This window comes from Vigna angularis, chromosome 2 (assembly GCF_016808095.1).
Source record: "Vigna angularis cultivar LongXiaoDou No.4 chromosome 2, ASM1680809v1, whole genome shotgun sequence".
Lineage (NCBI taxonomy): Eukaryota > Viridiplantae > Streptophyta > Magnoliopsida > Fabales > Fabaceae > Vigna > Vigna angularis.
The window spans coordinates 41,906,628-41,923,898 of record NC_068971.1 but is presented as its reverse complement, the minus strand read 5'-3'; the positions used below and the strand labels follow the sequence as shown (position 1 = coordinate 41,923,898).

At 32.8% G+C, this 17,271-nt stretch overlaps 2 protein-coding genes across 2 annotated transcripts; one reads left to right on the top strand and one right to left on the bottom strand.

The window, feature by feature from the left end:
- Positions 1 to 1,079, top strand: LOC108347932 (RING-H2 finger protein ATL16). The gene has a single exon (XM_052872633.1). The coding sequence runs from the start codon at positions 1 to 3 to the stop codon at positions 922 to 924; it is 924 nt and encodes a 307-aa protein (XP_052728593.1). The 3' UTR covers positions 925 to 1,079.
- A 3,998-nt stretch (positions 1,080 to 5,077) lies between these two features.
- LOC108347983 (autophagy-related protein 9) lies at positions 5,078 to 12,458 on the bottom strand. Its single transcript, XM_017587469.2, has 10 exons — positions 12,245 to 12,458; positions 9,964 to 10,617; positions 9,559 to 9,879; positions 8,903 to 9,125; positions 7,924 to 8,103; positions 7,633 to 7,839; positions 7,430 to 7,507; positions 7,289 to 7,359; positions 7,019 to 7,129; positions 5,078 to 6,174 (listed from the first exon to the last, which is right to left on the bottom strand). Exons 2-10 carry the CDS (start codon positions 10,536 to 10,538, stop codon positions 5,364 to 5,366), a joined length of 2,577 nt encoding a protein of 858 aa, XP_017442958.1. The 5' UTR covers positions 10,539 to 10,617; positions 12,245 to 12,458; the 3' UTR covers positions 5,078 to 5,363.
- Between the last annotated feature and the right edge of the window lie 4,813 nt (positions 12,459 to 17,271).

Here is a 17,271-nt window from a genome sequence, read left to right as displayed (position 1 = left end):
ATGGCTCTCAACCCCATTCCCTCTTACAAGCTGCTTCCACCCATCAAAACTCATGCTAGCACAATCCTTCACAAACCAAAACCTCCTTCAAATTCTGCTTCTGCTTTACCCATACTTGCCATCATAGTTCCCACCATCTTTGTCACTGTTTTTATACTCATCACCTACTTAACTCTTGTCACCAAATGCTTCTCAAACTTGTACCTATTTCACCCCTTGAGATGGTTTTTCTCCCTCCTTACCCCTCAACATGAAGATCAAGACCCCTCCATAGCACTCTCTCCCAGGATGTGGAGCCAAGGACTTGATGAATCTGCAATCAAAGAAATCCCAACACTTCAATTCACAAAAGGAGATGTTGAAAAGAATCATCAAAGTGTGTTGTATGGCTGCGTGATTTGTTTGACTGAGTTTCAAGATCATGATATGCTGAAAGTTCTTCCCATTTGCAAACATGCCTTTCACTTTCACTGCATTGACGTTTGGCTTCAAACCAATTCCAATTGCCCTCTTTGTAGATCAAGCATTGTATCAGGCAACACAGACTGTCCAATGGATCATATCATAGCTCCAAGCTCTTCTCCTCAGGATTCTCAATTGCTCTCTTACGTGGACAGTGATGAGGATTTTGTTGTCATTGAACTTGAGGGAGAACATGGGGAAGCACTGCCACAGATGACGCAACAAGAAAGAAGTGACTCAAGGGAAAGAGTTGTAGAGAGTAGAAGTCACTCTATTATAAGGAAGTGTCACCATGTTTCCATCATGGGAGATGAGTGCATTGATGTTAGGAAGAAAGACGAGCAGTTTTCTATTCAGCCTATTCGAAGATCTTTCTCAATGGATTCAGCAAACGATAGGCAAGTTTACTTGGATTTTCAAACCATCATGCAACAGAATAATAGGCATCTAAAATCAGGCTAGTGCCAGTGATTCGTTAATGTAACTTAGAGGGTAGGTTCATTTAGCAGTGACAGAGACAATAGAAAAAACCGTGTAGTGATTTTTGCAATGATATAGAGTGAGTTTGGAACTTCTGACATTAGGAATGATGTAGAAAGAAAGAGGCATGCCAATGCCATTGCTTAAATCAGAAATGAAAGGAATAAGCATTCTTTGCTTTGGTCCTCAACTTAGTATTATGATATCTGAAAATATATCAGAAAGGATAGAACAAGTGTTTTTCTGTGTCTGGACTCTTATGTGCAACATTCTTCAAAAGTATGGACAGAGATGACATAGTCACAGTCTCTTCAACTGTAAACAAGACAAAAACTACAACAAAGCAACACAATTAAAGTACAATATTTAACTTGATTACAGATATTTATGAATCTCAATATCCTAATTATAAAATGGACTAATTTAACAAAATACAAATCCAATATAAGAAAATAACTAAAATGTAATATATGGCATTGAATTAATGAGAAATAAATTTTGAACAACCCACAAGTCCTATGATTGTATTCCCGCCAAAATCTTACATCAACACTTTCGTATTTGTGAATAAATATAATTTTGATTTCAACTTACTATATTAAATATCCTCAATGGGTACGAATAAACATACTCATTCTTTTGGGTTTATTGTTTTCGAATAAATGCTCGTAACTAAAATCCATACGTATTTAATGTATAACTATCTTCGTTATTGTGCTTTTTAGGCATCCAAATTTAATTTCGACGCTTGTTTTTTATTTTAATGACCAAATAATTACTATTGATTTGGTTTATAATCGGAAGATATTTAATAAATAATTGAATTTTGTAAAATAATGCGAAACTAATATCTAACGAAGCTAATTTAATTTTCTTTTTTAATTCTCTTGATTACTCTCATAAAAAAAAGGTTGTTACAAAAATAAAAGTTTATAATGGCTTGATAGGTTTTGTTACGTGTTTGGGGTACTCCCCATTTGTGTGTCAGGAATGTGGATAAAAAATTGCAAACACTAAAATTTAAATTGAGTGAGACGTGGACCAAAAGTTTTCACACTTATGGCCAATGTGGTCTCTTCGAAAATAAATATTTTAGTATATATAATATATAAAATTTATAACATTAATCTTTAATGTAATATTGATTTCATTTACACTATTTTCTTTATAATTTTTTAGTTTTATATTGTGATGACTCATTTAAAAGCTTTTTGATTTCGGCCCATGAAATTACTAACTCCACCTTCCCGGCTCTGTGGACCACTTAAATTAAGATCAATCTACAATGTTACAAATATCATTCGCATCCGCTGGCATGGCGAAAATATTTGTAAATGGTTAACCATAAAACACATAGACAATCAATGATGGCAACTATATGTTTGATATTTTAGCAAATTTTTGTAACATGTTTTAAAAATACGTGCAAACAAAAAAAAAATCTAAAGGCTTCGTAGTTAAATAGGATAAGACTGAAATTTATAACAAATGCAGTAAATTGAATTTAAACGCGGAAAGGACTGTATGCTTAAATATACATGTTTAAGTAAAAGCCATGTACACTATTTTGTATGCTGAGTATGTTTTAATAAGAAATATACCTTCTCTCGGCGGAAACCTAATCTTCCATAAACTTGGGAACCAAGTTGAGGTAAACTTTATGCAGTTTTGGTTATAATTCCTCTTTATATAACATTCAATTTTAATAGTATAAAATTACTAAAACAAAAATGTTAAATATATAATAACTTACAAGGAATTTGAGACTTCTAGAGAAGGAGATAATATTCTTGAAGAACGAAACCTATTTATGTTATTGCTCTTCTCTCAACCTTACATTGAATCAACTGGAAAGATGTCCCCTTCCTAAGCTCATACCGATTAAAGTGATCATTACAAAAGAAAACAAAAACAAAAATAAAGATAAGTTAGTGATAAAAAAACACTTCATATAATGCAAAGTTTATGGAGTAACAAGTTGAAAATCTATGGATTTTGTAGTTAAAATAGACGTTTTGATATGTAAGTTTGTGATATAGTGTTTGGATTGAGAAACCTAGTTTTTCAAGGCTGGTTTTTGGTATTGGGCGCCCTTGTGCCAGTTTTTGGGTTTTTTCCAGTTTTTGTTTGTCTTGTGTTTTCTCATGTTTTGGATTCTTTGATGAATAAGTAATGATTTTATATGAGTTCTATGGTGATACATGAAGTGATATGTTTATATATATATATTGAATGGAAAGTTATGGAAATGAGTTCCAAGAAGGAAGTTCTTGTTGATGGTTTCAAATATTGTTAGTATGAATGTGGAAAGTTTAGTTTTGAGAGTCATCCTGAAACTCTAATGATCATTCATTCTCAATTAGAGAGGAGTGATACATGTGGTGAGAATAGTAGGAGGTCTTAGTTTATGTACTTCTAATATGGCCTAAGACGCGGTACATACTAACCTTGTAAGTATTGTAGGGTGAAACCCATTGACAATGACTCTGTAGAGCACTAGAGGCTACCACAAGTATACGAATCATCATAGCTCGACATTCATACTAAATTCGGATAGTTTAGTCTAGGTCTTGCATTTTAGAATGTTTGGATTGTAATATGTGATTTATGTTTCATGTGTGTAATGTTAATGTATTATATGAAGTGTTTTTTTATCACTAACTTATCTTTACTTTTGTTTTTGTTTGTCTTGTGTTTGTTTTCTTTTGAAAAAACCAGATTTCTCAATCCAAACACTATCTCACAAACTTACATATCAAAACCTCTATTTTAACTACAAAATCCATAGATTTTTAACTCGGTGCTCCATAAACTTTGCAACCAATTTCAAACATCAATACAAGTCCATAACATACAATTCATAATAGCAATTGAATCAAATTTGTATCATAATAAAAATTAATCATCCAATAGTCAAATACACTAAATCAAATGAATTCACACTAACATAGTTATTGAAATCATAATCAAATCAAATTAAGATACATACAACTACCAAACATACACCACCAACTCAATTCAAAGTTAAAGGACTAGCTTTCTTACGTTACATTGAAACAACGGAGCTCTATAAACACCAAACTCTTGCTTAGAGCTTAAGGACCTCTAGAAACACTTACAAAACACCAAATTAAAAATGGAATGAGTCCTTAGAACCTTAAATTACTGAAGAACTAAGAGAAGAAACAATAAAACACATGCGATGAGGAATTGCTTCACATGATTTCAAATTAAAAAAGAAAGAGAAATACATGTCAAAACTTACTTGCTCTAACACAAAATTTGAAATAGAAGTTGAAGATTACTTAGCTATAATTTCCTATGAACTTCCTAATCGTCAAACAAATAATCAAAAAGTAAGATAATCTAGAGAGAAGTAAGAAAAAAAAAAGAGTTCTAAAAAAATATTTGTAATTTAAGTAATGAAATGAGTTTTAAAAATTCAATTTATATTAACAAATTATTTTAATATTAAAATACTCAATTTCATTATTTTAAAATATTAGTCAACTCTAATATTCTATTTTCTAAATTCTCCTCTTACAACACATTTAATTCAATTAAAGGAACCTTGTATATATTAAAAAAATTAGGGAAAAGGCACATTTATAAGCAATATTTTAAAAAATTATCGGCAGATTTAAAAATAATTACAAATATGGATAAAGTGCAATGTTTAATATTTTTAAAAAAATTACGAAAGTGATAAATTTGAAAAAAAAAATTGCAGATATGGATAAACTGCAAAACATATTTTTAAGTTAAAATATTTTAATCAGAATCATGCATTTTAATCAAAATTGTGAAAAGATAACACATTTTTAATTTGATATGATTTCAGTTTAAAATATTTCGAACTAAAACTTTGTCAGCTTAACATAACTTCTATAAAAAATACTTTAAATGTGTAAATTTGATATAACTTTTTTACAGTAAAATCACCTTTAGTGTTTTTTTGCCGCAGGAGGGTCTAGTTATTCAACTAAAGTCAATTAATGTAAAAATTCTCTTCCCATTCAAGTCCCTCACATTTCGAGAGAGGGAAGCTAAAGTTTGAAGTTCAACAATGGAGGTTGAGAAAATTTCCCTCCCTCCAATCCGTGTCAATCTAACCAAACAATAAGTAAAAGAAAACTAAAGTAGTTTTGAAAAAGGAGAATTGGGTCAAAGAATTATTAGGACACTGGGCATAATTAATGATTTTTTTTACTTTTTGAACCCTACACCTAGGAAGGAAGGATCCCAGAACCCTTTTAGGTAATCTAGAGACCTTCCAAAGCATCAACTGAGGCTCTTTTAACAGTCCAACCTCATTCCAATGAATCTATTTACAGCAAAGAATAGACTTGGAAATATATGCATGCAAATGCTCGACAACGGCAAGAACCTCCTAAACAAATAACGAGGAACAGAGCTGTCACTCAAAAGCTTGCAGGTGGGGTTTCTGGAGGTCTGCTATAAATATCATCAAAATGAAGATTTAATTCCCCAGCCCCCAAGTCATCTGTGTATGTTCTAGATAATCTGTGACTATCTCTAGAGTACAAGCGTTGTTCACGATCTTCTTCCTCTGACCCTCTATCAGAAAACTTATCATAATAATTATATCTTTCCTGATTGAAATCTGGAGGCTCAAAAAAGCTTGTCTGATTCTGTCCACCCTGCTGCGCGTGTCTAGCCCACCAATGACTCCTGGTAGTATGGGTCAGTCCATTATAACTTTGATCCTGAATAAAGCTTTCCCTGAAAATGGGTACGGATGTGGAAGTCACAAGATGAGATTGAGCCCAACCTCGACGATTCTCATTTGAGTATTCCTCATATCCACTTTCATTGTGTGTCATATCGGAGGGAATCCAATGCTCTCTAGAATGATGTTCTATTACTCCAAACGCTTCTGAAGGATCGTCTCCTTGATTTACGTCAGAAGATCGAGATGTATAGTACCAATCAAGGAGATAGGGATGATTGTGTTGATTGGCTTCAATCAACCACAGAGAACCCAAGTGATTGCCAGTTAAAAAAGTACTGTATGGCATTTCCCTGGACATAAACCTGTTTCTGTCTCCAATATTGCTTCCCGTGTTGGAAATGCCCCTCCACATTCTAGGAGGGGAAGCTGCATGTATGTTTCGTTGTACTGGTAACTTTTCCTCTCTGAATTTTCTAAGATTTATCAAAAACTGTTTACCCTGTGCGCTTGGTTCCCATGATGGATAACTACTCTGAAAACTGTAATAGCAAGAGAAGTTCAACACAACAAAAATAATAATACTGCCACAGTTCACATCAGTAATCCAAAACAATAAAATTGTTTGCCCTAAGGTAAACGATTTCGAAAGTAGTAAAGGTTTTCTAAGCTAAGTTGTCTGAGGGGCATTGTTTACTATGGACTGAAATCAAACTAGAAACATAATCTTAGCCCTGTTCCAAAAAGAGCATAAATTTTCCTTTCTTTCTCCTCTTTCTGTTTGTTATAATTATCATCTTTTTATATATTTCACGACTTGGACGAATCATTGACAACATAAGAAGGCGAATTACAACATGGAGAATTGAGGATTAAAAATAATGAAGCTCGTAATTTCAAGGTTATGTCGATAAAAAGCTTCAAACAATATAAATTAAAGATTGGAACGCTGAGGAAGTTAGGTGTTGACTAGTAGGACAATCTCTGATTTTTTAAAGCAGGATTAAGACACTCCATGCATCACTTTTACGGGAAAAAGGAAAAACACAGGGTTCCTGTCGTTACATGGAAACAACTTTTAAAGGAAAAATTAGATAGATGGATAGAAATTGTCTTCCTGTAGCTAAGGAACTTGGATAGTACTTAACTGTTTTCCAATGAATTCATTCCTTTCCTCCTCCCCCTCCCCCTCCCCGAGCAAGAAAAAACATTCAACATTACTCCTTCAAACTTCCACCAAAGCTTGAAAGCAGGATAAAAGACAACAATTAAAAGACTAGTCGAACCCGGGTGATTTTTTGAAACAAAATCAATAAATAGACAACGTAACCGAACTCTATTAGACCAGTGTCCTGTGATTATGACAGCTCAGCCAGAAGAACATACCTCAGCAATGATTTCTCCATCTTCCCTTGAGAACTCCTCCGGCTACGAGGTGCATTGCAAGGGGAACCATAATGACTGTTTCCATGTTCTTGAAAATCAAAGGTGCTAAAACTGAAAACAGCAGGGACATAATATAATTAATATGCTCTGACAGTCACATGGACACCACAACACTAATGAATGAATAAATAAATAAAATCATACAAGTCCAAAAGAATGGCCAGATATATGGGACATACACTTAAAATATAAATATGAAAACATGCTAACCTGCAAACATGGCCAACACCTTCAACATTTACAGTGAAATCAGCAATGAATTGCAAGATATCATCAACCCGCTGCAAAAAGAAAACAGCAAATATTCATTATACTATTATATAAAGAAGGTTACCTCAAAGAAAAAATTACCTTTGGGACAATAAACAGAAGCAAGTATGGTGTGAGGAAAATTGAGGCCATCTCTTCAAGTAGCATCATTCCAGTATACTGCAGCACAAAAAAAAATACAAGAGCATGCAAAGTAATATTCAAACCTATGTTATCATGCAAATAAAGAACAGATAAGTGTTGATCTATTATCATAATGAGAAAGCTTTAAACCAAGACCTTACCTGGAATAGAGTTGCAAACTCAGCACGGACCGATTCAGTACTTTCTTTGCCACGCCATCTCTTTGGCAGATAATGAGTATGTTGAACCACCATAGACATAGCTCCTTCAGCATCTAAAACCAGAAGCTCATTGTTGATTGCAGCCCGGCTAATGGCAGTTATAGTTCCAAAAACAGCCGCATACCAAAGCAAGTTCCGACCAAATATCTGCAATATTTTCCATTAAATAGATCTTTAATGACTGTCATGAAATGATGTATAAATTATGAAAAATGAACAGAATTTCATTACATGGCCCTCTAGTAGAGACTCCTCAAGAAAAGCAATGATGATCAGAACTGCAGCAAAGCCGCCCGATACAAAAGAGATGAATTTTGCAATGATAGATATGATTGGTGCAGGAAATTGCTTGAGATAATCAGATGCGTGCAATACACTGCTATTAATCCGGTGCTTGAAGAGATGGTCCACCTACACCATATGTTTATCAATGAGATCTAGCATAAAAGTAAACAGATTCAAGTGCTTATGTCATACAATGATAACTAGGTAGGCATCACTTTCAGCCTATCAAGAGATGATATTCAAACCACTTCCAAACAATAAATTCATTTATTACAAAGAGAACAAGAAAACTCATCAACATCAAAATTCAAACATAGGTAACTTTCAAAACTTCTCTTTAAACAACACACGTTAAAAAGTCCATATAATTCAGTTAAAGAAACAGAAAAACTGTTTTTGCTAGTCCACAATTAATAGAGAATTAGACCTGATTCAAAAAACATACGAAGAGAAGAAAGCTAATGACTATTGACTAGAATAATATCTATCATCGTTCCATGAATGTTAAAAAGAGGATTACAGTGAAAAGTATTTACAATTTCAGAAATAGGAATAATAAATCATTGGTGTGGTTACTCATAACCATTAATCATACCATCATTAACCAGTTAAATAAAATTGATTACTCCTTAACTAGAACTACCTTTATCAAGAATTCTTTTTCTTGTAATTTCCCCTTATCTTGCAATAAGGATTTTTATAAACAGCTGTTTATAAGTTAATTTCTTTCTTCCATGATGAAATCATTTTCAGTTACTGAATGGAAATACATGCCTCAGCGTCTTTCAAAGGTTTCCATGAAATAGCTTAAGCATTTAGAAGAATTGTTCTCTTTCATATAGCATCAAAGTGTTTGAGGTCCTTTCCAACACCATGAAAATAGCAAAACTGCAGAAAATGAAATGGAGATCAAGAATAAAAATACCTCATTGAATTCCCTAAAGATCCACCTAGACAGATTTGACCATCTTCGAGATGATGCAGTGCTAGGGTGATTATAAAATTGTTCAGCATGTCTCAGAAAGAGATACACCAGCATGAATATGACAAGAAATGGAGAGAGTAAAAGCATTGCAAGCCCAACAACCATGAGCCTTCTTTGTAATGTCTTTGGATTTGACACAAAATCCCTTCTGACACAAAAGTTTCTACAGCAAGTTTGAGTTCAAAGGAGAACATAAATATTAGAATGCGTATAGTATAATCACATTGTCATAAACTGATTACCATATAAGTAAATCTAAAGGCAATAATGTGATATACAAACACAAAATACAAAAAACAAAACTGAGAAAAACAACCAAATGCTAGCCCGTTTTGAAGTGACAAGAGCAATGCCATGAATAACACAATTATTCCTTAAGAGCCACCAAAATATCTACATATCAAAATCATAACCTTCTACAAGGCATCTAAATGATCATTGAATCATTCCAACCAACAAATCATTTACTGAAAATGGTCTACACAGAAAATTTGATGATTACACAGTAGAAGGTAAGAAAGTATACACATTATGAACAGATTAAAGGATCAAATAGTAGAACTTTTATTAAGGCATGTGTATACTAGTTGACATACCGATCAAACATGCTCTGCAGGATGCACCAATTCAAAGTCCACTCTAGGGTCTTGGTTAGTATTAAACGATTTGGTGTTCCACTAGAACCAGATGTCACTATAGGACCAGCACCTGGAAACCACTGTGAAATAGGGAAAGCTAGCACACCCTTGTTGAGCATTCCAATTAAGTAGTTTTCCTTCCGCATCAACCGCATGACAATGTCATGGGCAGAAAGATCTTTTACCACACAAAGTTGCTGAGACCTTTGTAGCAGAACAACTTTTTCAAGAATTGTAGCCCATGGCATGGTTTGAATTTGATTGTCAGTGACATAGAGACTGCAAGAAAATCATGGTAAGATATGGGAAAAACTAACAACCATTTGCTTCAATGCATTTTAACTGTTTGTCATTCACACTCACCTATTGTAGTAAAAACGCCGGATTTCAAGAGTATCCTTTAGTTGTGCAAAGAATCTCAAGAAGCAAAAAATCCAATAGATAGAAAATAATCCCAAGTATCCAACAATAATAGCTTTGGTAATTGTTAGTGGGGTTAAGGGGTGTTGACGAAGAGCTTCTTTAGCAAGATCACAGGGCTTAATCCCAGATTCAACCGCATCCATCCCACACTTTGCATTACGGAGTCCATTCCAGTCAACATATAATAAAAAAAATCCTGAAAAACATATGGTGAACCCTAGACTTAGAAGCTCAACAATCCATTTTATAATGATGCACCATAGCCCTTTCTCACAGTAATAGCTGTAAAGCCTTTCAAAGAAGAGATCCAAATCGGAAATTGGTTCTACATTTAGGCTGTCACCATTAAGAAGCCCTGAAGGGCTCTCGCTGCCTGGACTAGGAATCTTTCCATAATCAGACAATTCAATCTCTAGCTGATCTTCCTGAAGTAAACCTGCTGTCAGAGATGATGCACCTGGTTGTTTCCATTTGAATATACTAAATGCACTGGCACCCCTTGGCCTGCTAAACATTGTTTACTGACACTAATAGTGAGCATAAACAGCCAGTCCATGCCCAAATTACAAAAATGGTTATGACATCGACAATGTCCTACATGTGCAACAGAATAAATATAAGAATATTTCAAAGGTTAGCATAAAAGAGATCTTAGGATAAGCCATTCATTTGCCATCCTATAGCCCACCTGCCTCAACAACAGAAAAATAGAAGAAAAAGCATGAAGCACCAGTTAAATATGGTCAACTCAAAAAGGTCAACCAACCACCTCAACAACAGAAAAATAAAAGAGAAGAAGTGTGAAACTCCAGTCAACACAACAAGGCCTTACATCATATGTCAGACAGAGATGGCAACACAAAAAATTATCAATGGTATCCAGTCAAAGACTCCTACCAATGAAAAAAAAACATAGCTGTTCATTCATGATCAATCTGAGCCTCAATATTTCCAAAATGATTTGAAGGAGAAGCACCCAAATCATTATCCTAAGGAATCAGCATCACAGAACTTTCGAAATCATGTAAAAAGAGGTCATGAGAGAAAGCAAAAGGTAATTTCACACCCCAGTGTTTAATAAGAATCAAATTCAATTGCACAAATGTTGGTGTCGGTTTAGAACAATCTAAAAGGCCAACAATCATAACTTAGGCAAGATTAATGAGTCAATTGATTGGCATGCCATACTCTCAACAATATTTTCTTCTAAAAAGTTTTCTTTCCTAGATTTCATATCAGCTACAACTACTACTAGAACCTTGTATTTATCTACCTAAAAGCACTAGCCAAACACTAATGGAAGATTATTTGTTGGCTGCAACATGCAATTGCTAAACAGTACAAACAGCAATTATTTGCAGCAAGAAACATTTCCTTTCACTAAAAGTACCTCTAGCTCTATGAGAATTCCCAATTGCAGTTAATAAACTGATATACAAACTGGTTTCCATTTACACTAACCATCTGCAAACTATTTTCACTTTGCAAAATGAAATTCGTAAAATCACCATTGTACTAAGTACCCAACCGCCACCTATTTCATTCTAGTCTACTCATCCCATCCCCCAAAAAAAATTAGTTTTACCTCCCCTTTTACCTACTACACATCCAAACATAAAATTAACTTCAATTGTATACTCTTCATTAACCACCAAACTGTATGTATACAGCAAACCGAACCTCACACCAATGACAGCACGCACTCTTGACCATGCCCATGCCAACCCCACCACAGAGACCATGAGCAACAAGCTCAATAACCATATAGCATTCAAAAAAAACGAGGAGGGGGTTCCCTTTGTTACATTCTGAAAGACGCTAAAAAAGGAACGACCTTTCCTGTTTGTACATAAAGCAAAAATCAAAAACAGACCCTAAAAAACTTCAACTGACCAATTAGCATTAAAATACAACAGCATTGCAAGACACTCTGTGCGGAAAACAAGACCGATCACCATAGTATGATTGCTTAATCGACCCTTGTAACCAAACATGTCAAAAACCAACCTTTGCAGCATAAAAATCCAGGAAACGGAAACTATATAAATTAATACAATTTGGAGCCGCAGAAACTCGTCGTTTGTTGGTCCTAACAAACACCGAAACCATCCATACCATATACACCGATTAAAGGATAGAATAAAGCATGGACTATTGAACAAAGCGATAAACCACAGAACAAAAAAACAAAAATTGAAAAGAAACCGGCGAAGGGACATACCTTGAACTGAGCAGAAAAGGTGGAACGAGTTGATAACGAAACGGTAAGGTAGGAATCGAGTGAAGCAATGGAATTTGGGGAAAATAAAGTAAAAGGTGAAGAATTTGAAGGAGACAGAACTTGGAAGAAGAACGCAAAGAGAAGAGGGTTTTTCCTTCTTTTTTTCTTTCGTCCTTGTAGTTGCGTGGAAGAAGATGAAATAAATTACAGTGATGATAAAGAAAATAATTATATATATTAATATTAATAATTTTCTTTTATCAAGTTTGTACGTGTCCCTTCTGTTTTTTTTTTCTCCCATGGAAGATTTTCTTTTAGTAACGCCGTGTTTGGCTCTCTGAATCAGTTTTTGATTCCTTCTCCCGTAAGTTAAATATTCAATAAATCTTCAATGTTGTTGGAATTCAAAATCTATCATTTATGTTACGGAAACTAAAATTAAATGGATAATTTGAAAGGCTCAAAATTAATTTAAAACTGTTTAAATAAAATTAACTTTTTTACAAAATAAAACTTTTCAATCTAAAAATTTATGTGTTATTTATCATAGACTTATTTCCTTTTAACAACATTATTTTGTTCTATTAAAAAACTAATGGAAAATCTTCTTAACAAAAAATTTATTAAATCTTGCATTTAGCGACTTGACATTGTTATAAAACTAGAAGATGTACTTAAATAAATAATTTGTTATATAAGTTAAAAATAGTATTTATATTATTTTTATAGTTAATTTTATATTAATATTATTTTTTGTTTAGTATTCACATAAAAATAACTAAAGATTATATATATATAATGAATGGGATAAGTAAAAGTAAGAAGATTAAAGTTAGTGTAGAGTGTGGTTTTTATTTTATTATAAATGGCAAAGTCATTGTTTACCTAAATCAATTCAGTAGTTTCCAATTATTTTGGATTAGGTGTGGCCCTACCATGCCGCGAAGCTGCATCGTTAAATTCTCTCTTTCAGAATATATTTTAATAAGTTCTTGGTGTGGTTTCCCAACATAACAGAGTGAGATTAGAAACTCAACCTATTGAAACTGAATTTCTGAGTTTGTTTGAAGTAGGCCACAAGAGCATCTCATTCCTCTCCCTTTATTTCTTTTCCGTTATTTGATTTCAATTCTGACTCTTTTTATAAAAAAAAAAAATTAAGATATTTTATGCAATTAAAATGACTAAGATAATAAACTTAAAAATTTATATATTATTTATTTTTATAAGACTTTTAATTTATATTAAATTTCTACGTTTTTACATGTTATTTTTTATGATGTTAAAATGCCTCTAACAACCGAAATCTAATTGTGTTCTGTATCAGTGAGACTTGGGAAGGAATAAGTAGAAGGAAAATTCATGAGTCTTGGAATGTAGTTAAGTGATTGGATTTTGTAGCAATAATAAGACACTAAGTTTACTTTCGTAAACTTACATATCCTTGAGGTACACAACATTTCTTTGTCTCCATTCATGATTTTTTTTTTTAATTTTGCAAATATGTGTATTAATATTAAGTGAAAATAGAAGTATAAGTCATATCACTTATAAACTTTTTTCCATCATTCATTTACTTAAATTCTAAACTAATTATTAATTTATTTAACTAATTTATAGTTTAATTTTATCAAAGTGTATTATAAGTATTTAAAATAATTTATTTTAATACCTACTTTGTAAAATTCAAGTCGCCTTAGTTTGTTTTTCTCTTTAATTTATAACTTTTTTTATATTGTAATACATTTATTTATTATTTTAAATATTTTATCCCTTCTAATTTTATGAAACTATTTTTAGCCCTCGTTTTTCTTCAGTTCAAATTAATAAATATTCATTTAAATTTTATTTATTATGGAGTTTTGAGTAGTTTTGTGTCATTATATAATTTATAATTTTGTTCAAAAAAATTATAATTTTGTTCATAAAAAAAATTTACGATAAGAATTTGCAATTTTGTCCATAAAAATTATATAAGAAGGTTTATAGTTTTTAACAGAAAAAATGTTTTTGCTAGAAAAATTGTATGAAGGTGTGTAGTTTTTATCAAAAAAAATTGCATATTGAATAATAATACACGTTAAATTTATGTTGTAATTTTACTTTTGATTCGTGGACCTACTTAAGTTAAAAGATATTATTTTTTTATTACATGACTAATGTGCTTAGGTTCTAATAAAGGAGAAAGATGAACAAGTTGGTATGTTATCTATAATCAAAGTTGTGTTGCACTTTTGAGAAAAAGTTAGTCTTGATAATCTTTTTGTATGTAAGGACTTCATTAATGTATGTGTGGTTAATTCTATCTTGACTGAGGTGGTGTTGGTGATAGATTTCACTTTGAATATCAGGATTGGTGTAAGTGACAATGATGTGAAAGTTGTTGACAACAAATCTTATGTGCAAGACAATGAGGATTGATAACAGGGAAAGATTATTACCATCAATGAATTCGTGCAAATCATTGATAACAAATCTGATTCAAACCGTTGATAATGTGTCAAAATATATATATATATATATATATATATATATATATATATATATATATATATATATATATTTCAAAGCATGTAAGAATTCTAGTGAAAAGAGGATATATTGGTTGGCAATGATGTGAAACAAGGTGATAGATTTTGCTTTGAGTATTAGGACAATGATGTGAAAGTTGTTCACAACAAATCTCATGTATAAGACAATGATGATTGATAACAAGGAAATATTATTACCATCAATGAATTCGTACAAATCACTGATAACAAAACTGATTCAAACAGTTGATAGTGTGTCAAATATATATATATATATATATATATATATATATATATATATATATATATATATATATATATATATATATATTTCAAAGCATGTGAGAATTCTAGTGAAAAGATGATATGTTGGTTCTTAAAGGAGGGAGCAATACACCAGTATTATAAAAAAAAAGGAGATAGTTGTTTGTTATGGGAGGCTTTGCAATTTGTCTAAAAAAATTTATAAGAAGGGTTTAAAATTTCTTCAAAAAAAAGTTATACCAAAAAGATTTGTAAATTTGTCATTTGTGGATGTATACTTTAAAGTGACAAACCATGTTAAATTTATATTATAATTTTATTTCTTCTTTTATTTATAAGTATATTTCATGATGAAAGATTATTTTTTTTTTTTGCATATGTTATCAATTAATTTATAATATAATTATCAAATAAGTTGTTAAATTTTATAGTTAAATATATTTTTAGTCCTACGTGACATTTGATTTTTCTCTCCTCCAAACTTTGATATAATTTGATCAAAAATGTAACATCCCAATATCTCACGCTGGATAATTCATAATTTATATATTGTAACATTACATTTACGGTAATATCCCGTAATCTCACACTTATAAATTCATAGTTAATATATATATCTACATATGTTTTAAACTCAGATTTCAACTATAAACTCATAAATATAATTCGAATTCTTCTAACTTATTCTTCTGTCTCTCTCTTCATTGGCATTGGATCAGACGACAATCCTTCATCTGCTCCCGTATAACGAATTATACGATCATCGCACATACCCAAATACAAAACAAACACAAACAAGTAGGGTGAGTTAACATGCAACAAATCATTTAAAACATGTATAATTACCTTGATATAAACATCATATAATAATTATGTTCGACACCCTCATACCACAATTCCTATTAGACACTCGTCTCACAATACCCAATAGACACCACAATACCCAATAGACACTCATCCGGATGATACGTTGATGAGCGGTCACGGGAGGTTATGCACTTGGAATGACTTCTACTTCTTCTTACAAATACACTTCCAAAATACTTCATACCATTCACAAGGTTAGTCCCCTCACTATGTCCAAAACCGGCACATAGACCAGGACCTCCTGCTCCTCTCACCACATAATTCATCCCTCTCTACTTGAGACTGGATTATTATTAGAGAATCAGGATAGCCTCCAACTACGGGACCTGATAATGCTAATTCTTACCATTATCTAAGCATGAATTTAAGAGCAAAATCAACTCCTTTCTAGCTTGTAACTCGCTAAATCCTCTCTTTTATCTTAGTTTCGTGAAAAAATGTGTTTTAGGCTATATTGATGATATTTCATCTATAATCCCTTTATTTTGTAGTAATACAATGATTGGAAGAACCTCCACGAAAAGTATAAAGCTGAACTAACCACAGAAGCAAGCAGATCTGCACAAAATAGAAGAAAACACAATGCTGCTGCAGAGACTCACGCCGGGCGCCTTCTGACCTGGGCGGCGCCGGGCGTGAGGTAGCTGACCCATGGCACGCCGGGCGCCCGTCTGTCGGGCCGCCGGGCGCGACTTTTTGCTGATGTGGCAGAAACGCTTTATTTAACCCTGGAACGCGAAGGGCTCGGGGTCTTTGGTTCTTTGGAGGTCCGATTCTTCTACTGGAGCTCATGGAGGGCGTGAGGAGCTGCTGGGTTCCTCTACTTCTCTACCTATGGGTCTCCTTCTTCTTCCATCTTCCACTTTGTAAGCTTTAGGGTTCTCCATGGAAGTGGAGAACCAGATTCGTTTTGTTAGGGATTGTTGTAGCCTATGGATTCTTGTGTAATGGATGATTGATTTGATTATATATATGCCTTTTCTATCAATTGCTAGTATTCTTGTTTCCAATCTTAAAGCTTGCATGTAATAGGAATGTTCATGACTTGAATTTGGGGTTTCATGGATTATGGGGACGTAAGATGGAACCTAGAACTGAAACAAGAGTCCTTGTGGTCATTGATTCTAGGGATGGAAGATGATTCACATGTTGTCTTAAGATCCTAGCTCTTTAATGCGGGTTTGCTTGTTAGATTGTCCAAGGAATTGGAGTTTAATAGGGAAAACCTAGGCTCTTTCACTTAAGGGATTGAGGCTAGAGTGTTTTAGTGGATTGACTTTAGTAAATTGATAGAGAGGAGATGAAAGTGGTTATACACAAGAGTGCATTGGTGAAAACTAGTCTTAGCAATGTCATTTCATACCA